Source organism: Salminus brasiliensis, chromosome 9, assembly GCF_030463535.1.
Source record: "Salminus brasiliensis chromosome 9, fSalBra1.hap2, whole genome shotgun sequence".
NCBI classification, from domain to species: domain Eukaryota; kingdom Metazoa; phylum Chordata; class Actinopteri; order Characiformes; family Bryconidae; genus Salminus; species Salminus brasiliensis.
This window is the reverse complement of record NC_132886.1, coordinates 4,137,608-4,154,285: the sequence shown is the minus strand read 5'-3', so window position 1 is coordinate 4,154,285 and position 16,678 is coordinate 4,137,608. Positions and strand designations below refer to the sequence as shown.

The window sequence follows — 16,678 nt, the reverse complement described above, 5'->3', positions numbered from 1 at the left end:
CCTGAGGCTTTTCTTCGCTTATTTGCATATGAATAATAATAACAGTGCGCGTGAACATCAGTGGAACCCCCCCCCCCCCCACCAAAATACACAACACCAGCGAGGGCAGGCTTGTCACGTCTGCCACGTCTGTCATGCAGTTTAACTTTTAATGAACGTTTAATTATTAATAAATAAATTAATAAATTATTAATTAATTAATCGCAGTATATTTTTCGTTTATTTTTCTAATATCGTTGCGTAAAATTTTTGTGTTTCGTTAAAAACAACAACAACAACAACAAAGAATAAAGGATGTGGGCGGAGTTACGTGAAGCGCTTTAGCTCGTTTAAATACGTCGTATCTCTGACCAATTAAATCAAAGACACGTTTGACTGGCAGATGAGAACGAGGCATGCGATTGGTCGGGATCAAATCCGGGCGTAGCCCCGCCCACCGAGGCGTGGTTTGTGACAATGGCAGAGCGGTCGTCAGCACAGAGGGGGCGGGGCTAGCTGAGAGCGGTGTCAGATTAAGAGACGGTCGAAGCCTGAGACAAAACCCCCTAAGAGACCCTCCATCGCAAACCGCCTATAATAGCGACTGCGGGCGTTTTTATTTAGGATAAATTGAAGGAAATCGTAGTCTAAGCTTCCTCGGATCAGGTCGCGTCGTTTAAGGCGACTCGGACCTGGTATTTCTGCGGATTTCTCGGACGGGCAGCTGAATCGGTTAAAAACAAGGGGATGCTGCTGCTGCAGAGGCGAAGACCATCGCTGGATTTCAACCCTTTTATTATTAGTTTATCTGCAACCAGAGGATTTTCTATACAAGCGAATTCCAGCAGAATATTTCCGTTGCGACCGTGTAGTTTAGTTCGACACTGAATCTTAACGGTGCCACTAATTTGACCTGCAGCGAATTAATAATTTATTTATTTTTATATAATTTTTTTTTTGCCTTTTTTTGTCTTGACAAGTGGAATAAAACACAAATAAAGGTGAAAAGTAATTTATTAAATAAAAAAAATGTCAACATTGAGTACATTAACGGTAGCGAGCTCGCGAGCTAGCAATTAGCTAGCTAGCTAGCATGTCAGGCTAGCTAGCTAGCTAGCTAGCGTAAACGGTGGACGCGTCCGCTGGTGTCGTCGTGTTATTTTGTTGTATTTTTACTATTATACGTTTAAAATCGCATCAAATTAAAATAATGTGCCTGTCATCATGTTAATAAGTGTCATATTTGACCGTAATTTGAGGCGTTTAACCCTTTTTTTAATCATTTCTGCAAACCAGGAAATCGCCGCCGCAGCTGCTGCTGCTGTTATTAGCAAGCAGGCTAACCGTAGATGGGCTGGGTTGCTTCAGTGAAAACGGCTATCTAGGTCATTTTTACTGTTTATACAAAGTGAGCTTTGCATGTTTATGGTGTATTAGTTATAAATCATCCGTTATCCACTACAGGAATCAGCTAGAGCGATGTGCTTCTTCACTAGAGGAGGAGAGGCTAGCCAGCGTCCACCCCAGCCTATAGTAGCGTCCAGCTGATCTAGCGATCTATCAGATATCCAGCGTGATAATCGCGATTAAACCGGGCTAATGTTGTCTCTTTAATCTGTAATTAATGTAGATCCTCTGTTGCTGTTCTCAAGCTCTGTTTCTGGTGTTATTTCAGCAATGAAGCTCCTGGAGAACTCGAGTTTTGAAGCCCTGAGCTCTCGCCTGTGTGTTGAAGCTGGAGACTCTCACATCCTTGGCAGGTGAGGTTGGAGGTTTCTGGTGGTTTTGTTTTTTTGGGCTTCCTCAGAGGGGTCTTGACCTGAATCTCCAGCTTTGGAAGTTAGAATGTGTCGCTTGATCAGTTCAAGATATGTTTGCAGCTGTCTGATTTTATTTATTTCTCAAAACGCCCCCAGCTTTTGCCTCGGAGCTGGTCTGGAGCAGTGGTGGACTATTTAAAGGCCTGAAAAGGTCAGAAAGTCCCAGTCGGGCTTTTCTAATTAGTTCAAACCTGAAGTTTCCATTTCTGGACGTTCTGTTGTAGCTTGGATGAACATCTAACGGTACCGTCCTGAAATGTGGTTGCCCATAATGTCCATACCTTTATTCATCAGCTTCAGAAATAATGTCATTCGACCAGTTCAACACACATTTGCAACTGTCCAACTGGTCTAGAAAAGTCCAAAAGTCTCAATCTCAGCTGTTCCTAATAAGTGGAAAGCTAAAGTTTCCATCTCTGGAAGTTCTGTTTGGTTGTAGCTTGGATGAACATCTAACAGTACCATCCTGAAATGTGGTTACCCATAATGTCCATTCTTTTATTGATCAGCTTTATAAATAATGTCATTCGACCAGTTCAACACACATTTGCAACTGTCCAACTGGTCTAGAAAAGTCCAAAAGTCTCAATTTCAGCTGTTCCTAATTGGTTTAAAGCTGAAGTTTCCATTTCTGGACATTCTGTTGTAGCTTGGATGAACATCTAACGGTACCATCCTGAAATGTGGTTGCCCATAATGTCCATTCTTTTATTGATCAGCTTTATAAATAATGTAATTTGACCAGTTCAACAAACATTTGCAACTGGTCTAGAAAAGTCCAAAAGTCTCAATCTCAGCTGTTCCTAATTGGTTTAAACCTGAAGTTTCCATTTCTGGACGTTCTGTTGTACCTTGGATGAACATCTAACGGTACCCTCCTGAAAATTGGTTGCCCATAATGTCCATTCTTTTGTTGATCAGCTTTATAAATAATGTCATTTGACCAGTTCAACAAACATTTGCAACTGGTCTAGAAAAGTCCAAAAGTCTCAATTTCAGCTGTTCCTAATTGGTTTAAACCTGAAGTTTCCATTTCTGGACGTTCTGTTGTACCTTGGATGAACATCTAACGGTACCGTCCTGAAATGTGGTTGCCCACAATGTCCATACCTTTATTCATCAGCTTCATAAATAATGTCATTCGACCAGTTCAACACACATTTGCAACTGATCTAGAAAAGTCCAAAAATCTCAATCTCAGCTGTTCCTAATAAGTGGAAAGCTAAAGTTTCCATCTCTGGAAGTTCTGTTTGGTTGTAGCTTGGATGAACATCTAACAGTACCATCCTGAAATGTGGTTGCCCATAATGTCCATTCTTTTGTTGATCAGCTTCAGAAATAATGTCATTTGACCAGTTCAACACACATTTGCAACTGGTCTAGTCCAAAAATCTCAATCTCAGCTGTTCCTAATTGGTTTAAAGCTGAAGTTTCCATTTCTGGACATTCTGTTGTAGCTTGGATGAACATCTAACGGTACCATCCTGAAATGTGGTTGCCCATAATGTCCATACTTTTATTGATCAGCTTTATAAATAATGTTATTTGACCAGTTCAACACACATTTGCAACTGTCCAACTGGTCCAAAGCATAGCTAGATAATTCAGGTCCAGAAAGATCCCAAAAGTTCCAATCTTAGCCCTTCCCAAGTTGGTTAAACCTCAAGTTTCCGTCTCTGGAAGCTGTTTTTTTCAGCTGTGGATGAACATCTAACAGTATCCACATGGTTCTCGAGCTTTATAAATAATGTTAGTGTGCGTCACTTGACCAGTTGACCAACACATTTGAACTGTCCAGTGTATTTTTCTAAACTCCTTCATGGCCAGTAGTTACATTTTAGTTAGTTTTACATCTCTGGAAGATCTTATTCAGCTGTGGATAAACATCTAATAGTACCCTCCTGATTTTTGGTCGCCCATAATTTTCATACTGTTATTCATCAGCTTTATAAGTAATGTTCGTGGGTCACTTGACCAGTTCAACACACATTTACAACTGTCCAACTGGTCTAAACTGGTCCAGAAAGGTCCAAAAATCCCAATTCTCACCCATTCCTGGTTTGTTTAAACGTTCTGGTTAGTTTGTTGTACCTTGGATGATCATCTTACAGTAGCCACATGATTCTCCAGCTTTATAAATAATGTGTGTGTCACTTGACCAGTTGACAAACACATTTGCAACTGCCCAGTCTCCTTCATGGCCAAGTAATATCATTTAGCATGATGCAACAGATCTAGTCTGACAGTTTAGACCCAGAAAGACCCCCAAAAAAATCCCATTTGCAACTGTCCAACTAGTCTAAAGCAGTTGTGGGCAATTCAGGTTCGGGAAGGTCCCAAAAATCCCGGTCCTCAGGCTATTCTAATTTGTTTAAGCCAAAGTTTTTCATATCTGGAGGTTCTGGTTAGTTGTGCCTTGGATGATCATCTAACAGTACCCACATGATTCTCCAGCTTTATAAATAATGTTGATGTGTCATTTGACGAGTTCAACCAACATTTGCAACTGTCCAACAGGTCTAAAGCATGGGTGGACAATTTAGGTTCAGAAAGGTCCCAAAAAATCACAGTGCTTAGGCTTGTGTTTCAACTGCAATTTGTAGATTTCCTCAAACCTCTGGGGATTGTTTTCAGTTATACCTTGGATAAACACCCAACTGTACTATTAGATTTTTGATTACGTGACATTTTTACATTTATTCACAATCAAATCTGGATTATCTAGTTTATAAACAGTCCCGTGTTGGCAAAGGGCAAAAGTTAGCATCATTAATTTAGTAAAACTCATTTTTAAATGCATTTATTTATTTATTCAAAATTTGATGTATAAAATCATATAGACTTCAAGGGGGTAAGTTGTGTTGCGGTGTGTACTCTCCGTGTGAGTGCACACTTTGCAGACATTTTGCAGTCATGCAGCACAACACCCACACACCCCAACACGTCCCTCGGTCTCTCTTCCTGTTTGGTTATCGAGCGCCGCTCTGTAGCCTGCGTGTTTCTATATGTGTTAAGATGTTAAGTCGCTGTTTCAGCTGATTAGAAGATCACCATTACACTTTGTGTTTAGTGCGGAAACCCGATACACACTTTAGCTTGTAGAGTCAATGGTCCGACTCCTAATCATGTTTTCGACCGGTCAGAGTGTATCTTCTGACTCTGGATGTAGTCAAGTAGTGGATATTGGTCAACCATTGTTTCTGAATGAATCCCACTGGGAGCACATAGCAATTAAATACAGCAAATAAATGAAGACAAATGGCCAAGAGACATTCGAATGTGATGACGTGGTCTTTGGCAGGAACGCAATCAAGCACCTAAAGAAAACTTAACCACAGCTACCAAAGCTGATGTACTCTGCGTTGTTTCCGAAAAGTGGGAGAGTGCATGTGCTCATGCCAGTTTGGTTGAATTCAACAGCTGTACAGGTGTATAGTGTTTGATCCCTATTATTTCAGTCACCTAAAAAGCTGCAGATCCTTTTATAATCTAGAGCTCTAACCTTTTAAACCGTAAAGGCTTGGCTGTTGTCCCATACTTCCCAATTCACCACCATCAAACAACATAAGATATGAGTTTCATAGCAGTTACTGTAAAATAGGTGATGGGGTGGATAACAGTAGGTCCTACTGGGTCACCGAAGCAAGAATATTAAGATTACTCAGCTTCTCTACGTGGTTTGTGATGATTTTCCAGTAGCAGTGTATTCTGAGTGCTTGCTTTCAGGGGTGCGTAGCTCTCAGATTTTAGCCTTATTTTATGCTAAAAGGCTAATGAGTTAAATTAGACAGTTTATCGAAGGTAAACCTGCATCGCTGTGTCTCCAGAGGACCAGAGCTGTGAACTCCGGCCATATTTGTACCAGCGTGGGTGGTGGGTGTGTGCGTGAGAGTTTGCTGACTGGCAGGGTTATGTTGGTATATCAGTTCAGAGTTCAGAGAGTAACCGTGTCTCTGGGGTTTCGATGTGTGTTTTATGTAAGCAGATGATTGAGCATACACTGGGAAAAAGTGTTTTTTATATATATATATATATATATATATATATATATATATATATATATATATATATATATAATATATTTGTGAGCTAGTCTGAAGATCAGAGCTCGGTTCCTCCAGGTTTCTCCTGGACGCCCCCCAGTCCAGCCAGCACAGCGTGGAGGATGTGTTCACCTCCATCATCAGCAGCAGCAGCAGCTCACCTGATTTACCATCATTAAGCCCTGATTTACCACCAAACCAGGTGTTGATCTGAGGAGAACTCTAAATAATACTAGACTCCATGAGAGAGGAGAACTTTGGAGATGTTCTAATGATGAACACAGTGATGGAGAACCACCTCCACTTTCTGTAGTTTATTCTGATATCAGTGTTTTACTGAGCAGATCAGCAGCTTTTATTTTATGGTGAAGTAAAACATTTGCATTACTTATAACCTTGTATCTCCACTTTTGCCAGTTCTGACCTGTTCTGAATGGCAGTTCTGTACAAATAGAAATGATTCAAAGTGACTTCTAGACAGCCTTTGATGGACATGTGTATTCGGAGTTTTGATTTGTTCTGTAAAGTCCATCATTTGGAGATATGAGGTTTTTGAGTGAGGGTGACACAGCTGCATATCTTCCTCTTTCTGAGTTTGTGGTGTTTTTAGAACAGTCACCTTCACCGTAATGCTGATCTACTTTGTTGCACAACTGCGGTTGTTTGGTGGGTGGGTGGGTGGGTGGAGGGTTTCTGGGCTGACCTGGCAGGGATGGGATTGAGTCCTCTGGCCTATGCTGTGACGCAGAGGGTAGTATCATGTAACGTTTTGTGTGTGTGTGTGTGTGTGACCTTGGATAACCACACACACACACACACACACACACACACACACACACACACACACACACTCACACAAGCAGCACAGCAGTGTTCCATATGAGCTGCCAACTTCGCTAGTGCTTACTGGATTAGTGCTCGGCGCACCAACAGCGTTTAATGCCGCCTCAAATCCATGATGTGCAAAAACACACAGGGTGTCCTTAAAGGCCCCAGATCATGGAAAATTATAAGTTTTTAAAATATGAATAGTAAGTGTGTACAATTCCTTCCATCCAGTTAGTCTAGAACATAGAGTCCGTATATGGAGACTAAGCCACAAAAACGGATCATTTGGAGTTCATTGTTTTTGTGTTGTCACAAAATTCGGTAAGATCCACCCGCCTCTTCAGTCAGCAGTTTAGCCCTGCTGTTGCTGCTGCTGCTGCTGTTCAGTATTGCAGCTCTGACTGCTATTTAAATAGGCATGAGGCATGATTCGACACAGCCAATCAGAGCTGATCTCGTTTGCATATACTTTAATAGAATAGGACTGGAGGTCTGGAGCAGATCAACATGAACCTATTGGCTAACGCTGCCTAATGCCAGGCCAGGCGTGGGCTAGAGGGGTATAAAGCCCCCCCAGCATTGAGATGTGGAGCAGTGGAAGAAGTGTGTTCTCTGGGATGATGATGATGATGATGATGAAGAAGAAGGTGCACCATCCAATACTTTTGGAGTTCACGCTTGTTGCTGAATGCAGTCATAGTAGTGTCCCAATACTTTTGTCCTCATGCTGTATGTTAGGTAGCAAGCTGCCCTTGTTCAATTTGGGCTGCAACACCCTATATAACTTCAGTGTGAGTGGGCGGGGCTAAAGTGCTATAGCCTAAATAGGTGTATATATGAAAGTGAGTCGGTTTTTATGGTGTTATGGCGGTTTTGTGATGTTTTTATGATTCCTGATTGACGAGGGGGGTGAAGGGTATGTTTCGAAACTGAACATTTTATACAATTCAGATTTTATAATGAATTAATTTAATATTTTTATAAACTGGGCTCTTTAAATGATCATTTTTACTGTGTTCTGACCCGGATTAACCGACGTAATGCAGCGCGGTCCTGTTTCTAAGGCTGTTTGAGAGGGAAAGTAGGCCACAGTGTTCTCAATCACATGACTGCCATAAAAAAAAAAAAGACAGCTCTCATGGCGACCTTTACCCTTCGCCTATAAATAAGACCCGGGCAGTGTGTCTGTGTCTGGACTGAGACTGCAAAACCTCTCCTCTTGCATAACACTAAAGGCCACTGGCCCAGCCCCGCCTCCTCCTGCATACGCAGCATTTCTCCAGCTCTTCCAGTAGACCTGCGGATTAACTGCAGACCCCTGTTTTTCAGTGTGTCTTAAACCTCTGAGCTTCTTTAAGCCTGGCTTGTCCAGACTGGGAGAAGTGCTCTGAACTTAATAACATACTCCGACCTGATTGGCCCGCTGGTCGGCTGCTTGAACAATCCAGTGTGTTCTCAGCGCTGCCATAAAAGGAAGCAAAGCCATTTGACGAGATCTGCCCAAGAAAGCAAGCCTCCGAGGCACCGCACACGTTTTTACTGGTTTTACAAGATAGACACCTGTGTTAGCCAATCAAAACAGATCCTGACATTAGGAGGGCGGGGGGTATGAAACCGATAGCACTTGGATTTAGAGTGTGTATGATGTGTTTATGCCTGTTGTTTGTTGCTCTATTAGAAAATGGCTCATTTTGATGATGGTGTTTATTGATATAAATGACAGTAGAGGGGGTGTGGCAGAAGATGGGGGGGGGGGTGGCTTTGTACAGTGGAGAGGTCATCAGTTTACAGCAGTTTATCACCATATCCTAATAACCTCCTCTCAAACACTGCACATCAGCTGCTCACTTCAGTTCCTACATTTCCTGTGTTTACTATAAATGGACTGAAGTATTGGGACACCTGCTCGTTCATTGTTTGTTCAGAAAATAAGGGTGTTGAGAGTTAATCCTGTCTCTTAAAACTGTCTCTACGGTCCAGGGAAGGCAGTTCCAGGGCTTTCTTCTAGATTTTGGAGGACTACTGCTGTGAGGATTTGATTGCATTCAGCAACCGGAGCGTAATTAGTGAGGTCAGGATGTTGGATGGTCACCATCCCATCTCAGCCTTGATTCCCAAATTCATCCCAACTGTACTGGATGGAGCTCCACCATCCATCATTCCACTGCTCCACAGCTCAATGCTCAATACCCCCCACACTTGGCATTAGGCAGCATGGTGCCAATAGGTTCATGTTGGTTCATCTGCTCCAGATAGTCCTATTCTATTGGCAGTACTTGTCTACTAGATGAAAGAAGGTACATACATGTGCCAAGTCTTGTCTCCAGGACCAGGGAAATGCACTTCTTGAATGCACTTGTGTGGCTCAGGTTGTGTGTTGTACCTGAATTGGGCTTCGCGGCGGGTACGAATGAAGGCCGCCTCTGCTCATTGGTGTTCGTAGCTCCCCTCGTTTCAGTGTTCAGGGGATGTTTAATTTGGTGATCTAATCCTGACCGAGTTTCTGTGACGCTGTTTTAATAAAACAAAACTGAAAACGTCTCTTTCATGTGTTGCAGGATCGAGAGTTACTCCTGTAAAATGGCTGGTGATGATAAGCACATGTTTAAGCAGTTCTGCCAGGAGGGGGAGCCACATGTGCTGGAGGCGCTTTCACCACCACAGTCCAGCAGCGCCCCGAGCCCCAACCTGTAAGTAACCTTACAAACAGACGTGTGTCTAAAAAGCCTTTTAACAAGTTATAAAAGTAGATCTAAAGGCTGTGTACCAATTGAAAGGTTCTTGGTTCTTTAAGAAAAATAAACAGTGGTTCTTTATGGAACCAAAAATGGTTCTTCCATGGCAGCGTTCAAGGAACCTCATTGTTTTTAAGAGAACAGAAATGGAAGGTCCGAGATCAGCACTCTTGCTCTGAGAAGTCTTAAGAATGCAGACCCTGGTCTAGACTAGGGATGCACCGATCCGATACTAGGATCGGAAATCGGTCCCGATACTAACAAAATTAGCTGGATTGGGTATCAGATAATTGGTCTGATCCAAAGGACTGATATATATATATATATATATATATATATATATATATATATATATATATATATATATATATATATATATAATTACACACACACACTCATTGTTTTATTTTTTTATTATTATTATTTTAATGGAACCTGATTCTCACATCACCGGTATTCTAGATATCATAACTCAGGATCAGAGTCCTTTACAAATGCCATACACGGATAGCAAACAGCAAGTGTAGTGCCCTCAACTTGGGCTAGGCAATATGGTAAAAATACTATATCACAATGTTTAATTTTTTTGTCACGATACATATAATCACATTCTCAGATTCTTATAAGCTACTATTCAGATCCTCTCCTGTACTGAATACAGTGATTTCTACTCAACATCTGCTGCTCTTCCTCTGATTAACCCTTCAGTCTGATTACACTGTTAGTAATGAAACCTGCAGCTGATCAGTGTTTATTACACTAACAGTTTCCTCCATTTGATTAGAGAAGCTTATTGTCTATCACCATAACTAAATTTATCACAATACAATAAAATATCGTCATATTGCTCAGCTCTACTCTCTACCTGTCATCAGCTATCAGTGAGTAATCCAGCTCATCTTCCATATAAGGAGAACCGAGAAAGGAGGGGCTGCCCGCTCCTCTTTAGTCTCATAGACTTCCAATTTCAGAGTAAAGGTCCTGAGCCCAGACAGCACTGTGCCGAGGTCCAGCACAGATATTACATTTATATTTTAGTGACAAATTATCAGAAATTGGGTTCATTTAATATCTAAGTTAATCCTGATGAGCCTGATCTTATCCACATGGTGAGGATTTATTCATTCAGCAGTGGTATTGGCCAATATGCAAAGCTCACGTATCGGGACAGAAAAAGATGGATCGTGCATCCCTAGTCTAGACATGTACACAGTCAATCGTTTGAAATGGACACTTTTGGTTCTGTAAAGAACCCTGTTTGTTCTTGTCTAAAGAACCATCGCCTTATGTAAAGTTTCTTTACCAATTTAAAGGTTCTTCACTCCCAAATCTGAATTACAAACATGGCTCTTTATGGAGCCACAAATGGTTCTTCCATGCCATCGTTCAAAGAACCTTTCATAGGACCTTTATTTTTAAGAGTGTAGGTGGTTTTAGATATTTTATGACTTTAGCCAACTTGGCCACTACATATCTCAAACTCGAACACTCTGACCGGACACATGTACATCATGACCTTTTCTCTCTCTCTCTCTCTCTCTGTCTCTCTCTCTGTCTCTCTCTCTGTCTCTCTCTCTGTCTCTCTCTCTGTCTCTCTCTGTCTCTCTCTGTCTCTCTCTGTCTCTCTCTGTCTCTCTCTGTCTCTCTCTCTCTCTCTCTCTCTCAGGCTGGGTAAGAGCGGAGATGAGGGCGAGAATCCTCTGAGTGATAAGTGCTGCAGGAAGACTCTGTTCTACCTCATCACCACCCTGAACGAGTCGTTCCGACCTGATTATGACTTCAGCGCAGCCCGCGCCCACGAGTTCAGCCGCGAGCCCAGCCTCAACTGGGTCAGTAGCGGCTCACGGAGCACAGACCCTTTTTCTAATCAGGGGAATTCGGGTCTTGCACCGTTCAGCCCTTTCGTGCTGTTTCGCATTGTGTAACTTCTCTTTCCTGGATAACGAGCGAAAGCGGGACAGGAACTGGTGGTGTTGGGGATGGAGGGGCTCTGAGGAAGTTAACACTGACGTGAACACAATTGGTATCAATAGGTATTGTGTGACTGTTGTTGGCTGGGGATGACCAATGTGACTATTATTATTTCAAATAGTGTGTTGTTGGGGTGGTCAGAAGCTCTGTACAGCTGCATGTACCTGTAGGGCAGATTTACACTAATTATATATAGAGTATACTAGCAACCAGTGGATACACCAGATTAGTGTTTGTATGCAGCAGGGGGCCTGCTCGTTTAGCTGTTTTCCAGCTGAATTAACAGGTGAGTTGTTTCAGGAGTGCTTGAGCAGGAAAAGCACAAATCTGTGGACGTCCAGGACCGGATTTGCCCTCCCTTGCAATATAGGTTATTGGTACTTCACTGCCAGAACCAGTAGGGGGTGCTAGTGCATTCAGCAGTACAGATATGTGCTGTAAAAGCTGCATTTCGGTGCAGCACCACAGGAACAGTGGTGAAACTGGTGAAATGTTGCTGTGAACCCGGTGCAAGGGAAATCCCCTTGCTTGCTAATATCTAATATAAGAGACACATTAAGAGCGTCTAGTTTGTTAACCTATGAATATTTAGTGATTTATTTATATGTGGAAGTGCACAAGATCTCAGAGTTCTATTATTTACTTACAAAATCACAAATTCCTTTACAATATCTGTTTAAATGACTCCAGATTGGTACGAATCAATGCCACGCAAAGTGTCATTTACCCTGATTTATGTTTGTTTTAATAGATAATGGTGATTTGTCCTCTAATGCAGTTTACACTGTCCCAGTAACAGCCAGCTGATTGGATGTCCGCCCATATAAGACCTTTTCATTTCATTTTTTTATGTTTTTTTGTATTTATTTTGCAGTTGTTTCCTTCCTTTTTTGTAAAACTGATTTTAGTTTTTACAGTTTTACTGAATTTTCAAGGATTATAATTTTTCCGATTACATTTTTTTAATGCTTTTTGACTTGTTGTTGACTTTTTTGGACTTTAGACGTTGAGCAAACGGGTTAGGTGTAATGGGAAGTGGTTGATTCGTACCTTTTGGAATGTGGTCAGGTTTGTTTGAGGGTGTGTGAGTGTGTGTTTTTATGTATTGACTGCTTTGTGTGTCTGTGGTTGCTCCCTCAGGTGGCTAATGCTGTGAACAGCAGCCTGTTCTCTGCTGTAGGGGAGGAGTTTAACTCTCTGGGGCCAGAACTGTGGAACGCCATCGACCAGGAGATCAACCTGCAGGGCTGTGACATCTACAGGTGTGTGTGTGTGTGTGTGTGTGTGTGCGTGTGGAAATTATTATTTAATAAAATAGTTAGGGTTTTTTTGTCCAGTGTGGAGCTTTCTGGATATGCTCTTTATTAATTAATTACCTAATTAATATTTTTATGTAAATTAAATGCTTATTAAAACTCTTGATGGCAGCTGGTAGATGTGTCCAGAATGTAGATGTAGCTGTAGATTATTTTTATCATGTAGATGCTTTTTATCATTATTGTATTTGATTAATTTGTTTATATCTGGAGCTGCATAAAACTAGAATCCTATATTTCATGTTTATCTGCAACAGGTTTTGTTTTCTGAATGATCCCACATATTCCAAAAGTTCTAGCACCTGGTATCTTGTATATGCCATACTTTAAGTATAGGTCTGTTTTTATCTTGTATGGTTTGTATGACGCCACATTTACCTCTTTAACTTTTTTGTTTGTTTGTTTGTTTGTTTGTTTTCTTAATTCAGTTTTATTTTTTTGTTATTATTCCTGTTTTGCTTTTTTTATTGTTATGGTTTGGTGTATAGGGGATTAGCTCAAATGGTAGAGCGCTCGCTTAGAATGCGAGAGGTAGCGGGATTGATGCCCACATCCTCCGTTGAAGCGAATGTTTAGAGTTATAAATAAACCTCTGGTTTGATTCGTATGGCGCAACAGAGAACACCACTACCTGCCAGTGAGCTACCACACCATGTGGGAGACTGGGGTTCGATTCCCAGTCTGGGTGACTATGCTGTGCTACACCAATAAGAGTCCCTGGGCAAGACTCCTAACACTACATTGGCCCACCTCTGTAATACCAGTAACCTTGTAAGTCGCTCTGGATAAGAGCGTCAGCTAAATGCCATAAATGTAATGTAATGTGTCGACCTGAGGAGGACGGGTTCCCCTTTTGAGTCTTGGCTCCTCTCAAGGTTTCTCTGCGCAGCTGCTTTGTGACAGCATTCGTTGTGGAAAGCCTGTAGAAATCAAATTAATTAAATTAAATTGAATTGAATTGACTGGACTGTTCTGTGTTTGTGTTCTCAGCTACAACCCTGACCTGGACTCTGACCCGTTTGGAGAGGAGGGCAGCCTCTGGTCCTTCAACTACTTCTTCTACAACAAGAAGCTCAAACGCATCGTGTTCTTCACCTGCCGCTCTGTTAGGTCAGGACTCAAAGCACCCACACACACACACACACACACACACACACACACACACACACACACACACACACACACACACACACACACACCCCCATGGTCTGAGGGGATCAATATTTGACTGAATGTCTTTTTGTGTCTGTTCCACCTTCAGTGACCTCAGTAGCTATGGCCGTGGTCGCCTTGACAACGAGCTGGACATGGAGCTGGATGATGACGAGGAAGAAGAAGTGGATGCCTTCATGGAGGACAGGTGAGGACTGATCCTAAGAACGCACCCAATGTTTATGAGAATCCAATTGGGCTTTATATGTGATCGGCCGTAACATTAGTACCCCCTTATGGTGCCACAACAGCTCTGACATGGACTCATCCAAGGCATGGACTTAAGATCCTGTGTCCTGTAGTATCTGCCTCCAAATTTAATGTTAGCTGCAGATCCTTTTAGTCCTGTAAGATGTAGATGTTTAGGGTGGGGGGGTGGAGGGGGCTCTATGAGCATCGAGCGCCCATGACCCCGTTGTTGGTTTTACTGGTTTTCCTGCTTCAGCACCTTCATCACCTTCAAGAACTGACTGTTCTCAATAGGTGTCTAATAGATCCACCCCTTGACAGGAGCCACTGTAGATGAAGATGATAAATGTTAGTAGCTGCACTTCAGCGGTACTAATGTTATGGCTGATGGGTGTATTGTTGTTTAATTAAAAAAAAAAAAATGTACCTCCAAAAAAGACAAATTTACAGGAGGAGGCAGAAGCCCTGTCTTTTAATGGAAGTCAGTGTACAGTTTATGATGCATTTTATTTTATTAAGTCCTTTTGGAGCATTTCTGTTGGTCACAATTATGTAGGTATGGTTGAAGGATATGTTGGGTTTTTAAAAATAATGTAGATTTCTGAAATTCATACGCTGTCGGTCAAACAGCATTGCTTATTGCTTTAAGTAGGTTAGTTAGATAGTTAGATAATTGACTCCTAAGCAGGACTGTATGCTGTCTTTATTTAATTTCCATCTGCACTTAATAAATATATTAATTATAGAATAGAAAAAAAGGATTTTATTATAATATAGAAATAATGTGATTTTGATTCTCTCTCTCTCTCTCTCTCTCTCTCTCTCTCTCTCTCTTTCTCAGGTTTCCCAGAGCCTTGTGTGTTTAAAGCTTTCTCAGGGACTCCAGCCTGAGCTTCAGCTAACGAGACATCACTGTTTCTCCATCTCTGATCCAGCTCTGCTTCTCTCCTCTGTTCTGTTCCTGGATCTCAGTAGTCAGCTGTGAGATTTCATCTATCTGCACATTTTAAACACCTACCAAAAAAAAAACAACAAAAAAAACAACAAAAGACCAAAAAAAACAAACAAAAAACAACAAAACTAAGAGGAAAAATTCAGCCGTTTTCAGTTGGATTTTCTGCGTTTTCATGACTCATTTGGAGGCTGGAGACCTACCTTGTGGACATTCTGCAAATGCCAAGGAGGTTTCAGGACTTAACTGGAGGAAGGTCCTGAACACTTCTCTAGATGGAAGCGTCCTCGCTGGGACCGTTTCCGATTCTCTAGTCGAAGAAATGATGTCAGAACGGTATCACGAGTCCAGCGCACACACCAGCAGTTCAGACGGGAGGGGCTAATCCGCCTGTGCCCCGTCGCACGCGGATAAGGAAGACTGTGATTGAGCTCTTCTTCAGTGCAGCATTATTAATGGCCTCTCTGACTGTGTTTGTATTTTTGTGTTCACTTTGCCTTTTTATATTTTAACCGCGTGTTTCTAATTTTCGAGGATTTTATCTGTGAATGTCTTTCATCACACTGAATCGGACCCCGCTGCCCAGACTCGCTGTGTCCTTTGCGTTCTTTAAGTGTGATCGGTGATCTGGGAATGAGTTTGGGGGGTTCAGGAGACGTCCTGCATCCTGTGATTTAGTCAGTGGACTCTGAGAAACCGGCCCAACACTTTTTATAGAGATCGGTGTGTATCCGAAAAATGTAATTACCATCATAATCTGGAGGGCTTCATTCTTGAATATCATCAAGTGCCCAATGCCGTTCTTATTGTTTTTACATGAGCTGCAGCCTTCTTTCATTTTGAGTCACACCAAGGGTGCGGTGGTAGTACTTAGAACCAGCGTTGGTGCTCTGACCTTATTTGGACAAATATGAATATATATATGTGTGTTAGTTGAGATATTAGTCAAGCAGAGTGAGGGAGGGAGGGGGGGGGGGGAGCTCTGTTTCTTTACAGTGGTGGTGATTAGAGTCAGGCGTCTGTTCCATGATTATGATTATTAAAGAGTGGAAAATCGGAACAAATATGATTTTCCTAAAATTACAGACTTTTCTACCTCATGATTTAGGGCTGGGCGATATGGTAAAAATACTATATCACAATATTAACATTTATTTTTTTTATTTTTTTTAGATACATGATAAATATCACTATACATAAATGTAATTAGACTATAAACATCAGTAGCGGCTGCTATTCAGATACTCCCATACTGAATATCAGCTTATTTAACCCAGTCTAATTACACTGTTAGTAATGAAACCTGCAGCTGATCAGTGTTTTATTAAGCACTACCAGTCTCCTCCGTATGAGTAGAAAGGCTAAATTTATCACGATACGATAAAATATCGTCATATTGCCTAGCTCGGGTTTAGACCCAGATCTTCTCAGTGTATCAGGCATCAGATCTACTGACTGTTTCTGAAAGGAAGCTTTTAGACCCTGTTTACACCCCGGTCACTCTGTGCGTCTGGGCTTGTATCCGGTTTAGGACGAACCCCAGAAACATGTAAGTGTAAACTAACAGACCCAACAATCCCATCACTCAGACCGCTTCAGGAGGTGGTCTGAGACTCATCTGAGACTCATCTGA

At 41.7% G+C, this 16,678-nt stretch overlaps 1 protein-coding gene across 2 annotated transcripts; it reads left to right on the top strand.

Annotated features, from left to right (window-relative positions):
- Positions 1–511: 511 nt before the first annotated feature.
- On the top strand, positions 512–15,173 carry maf1b (MAF1 homolog, negative regulator of RNA polymerase III b). 2 transcript variants are annotated; one of them, XM_072687166.1, is made up of 8 exons: positions 512–980; positions 1,655–1,739; positions 9,229–9,360; positions 11,072–11,234; positions 12,517–12,638; positions 13,683–13,802; positions 13,954–14,052; positions 14,935–15,173. In XM_072687166.1, exons 2-8 carry the CDS (start codon positions 1,657–1,659, stop codon positions 14,957–14,959), a joined length of 744 nt encoding a protein of 247 aa, XP_072543267.1. In that variant the 5' UTR covers positions 512–980; positions 1,655–1,656; the 3' UTR covers positions 14,960–15,173. The 2 variants fall into 2 exon arrangements, with proteins under 2 accessions (XP_072543267.1, XP_072543268.1); XM_072687167.1 differs by lacking the exon at positions 512–980 and adding an exon at positions 1,007–1,387.
- Positions 15,174–16,678: the final 1,505 nt, after the last annotated feature.

Coding starts and splice junctions, on each gene's coding strand:
- maf1b (XM_072687166.1), top strand. CDS start 1,657: ATGAAGCTCCTGGAGAACTCGAGTTTTGAAGCCCTGAGCTCTCGCCTG. Junction 9,361..11,071: donor AGCGCCCCGAGCCCCAACCT/GTAAGTAACCTT, acceptor TCTCTCTCTCAG/GCTGGGTAAGAGCGGAGATG. Junction 13,803..13,953: donor TTCACCTGCCGCTCTGTTAG/GTCAGGACTCAA, acceptor TTCCACCTTCAG/TGACCTCAGTAGCTATGGCC.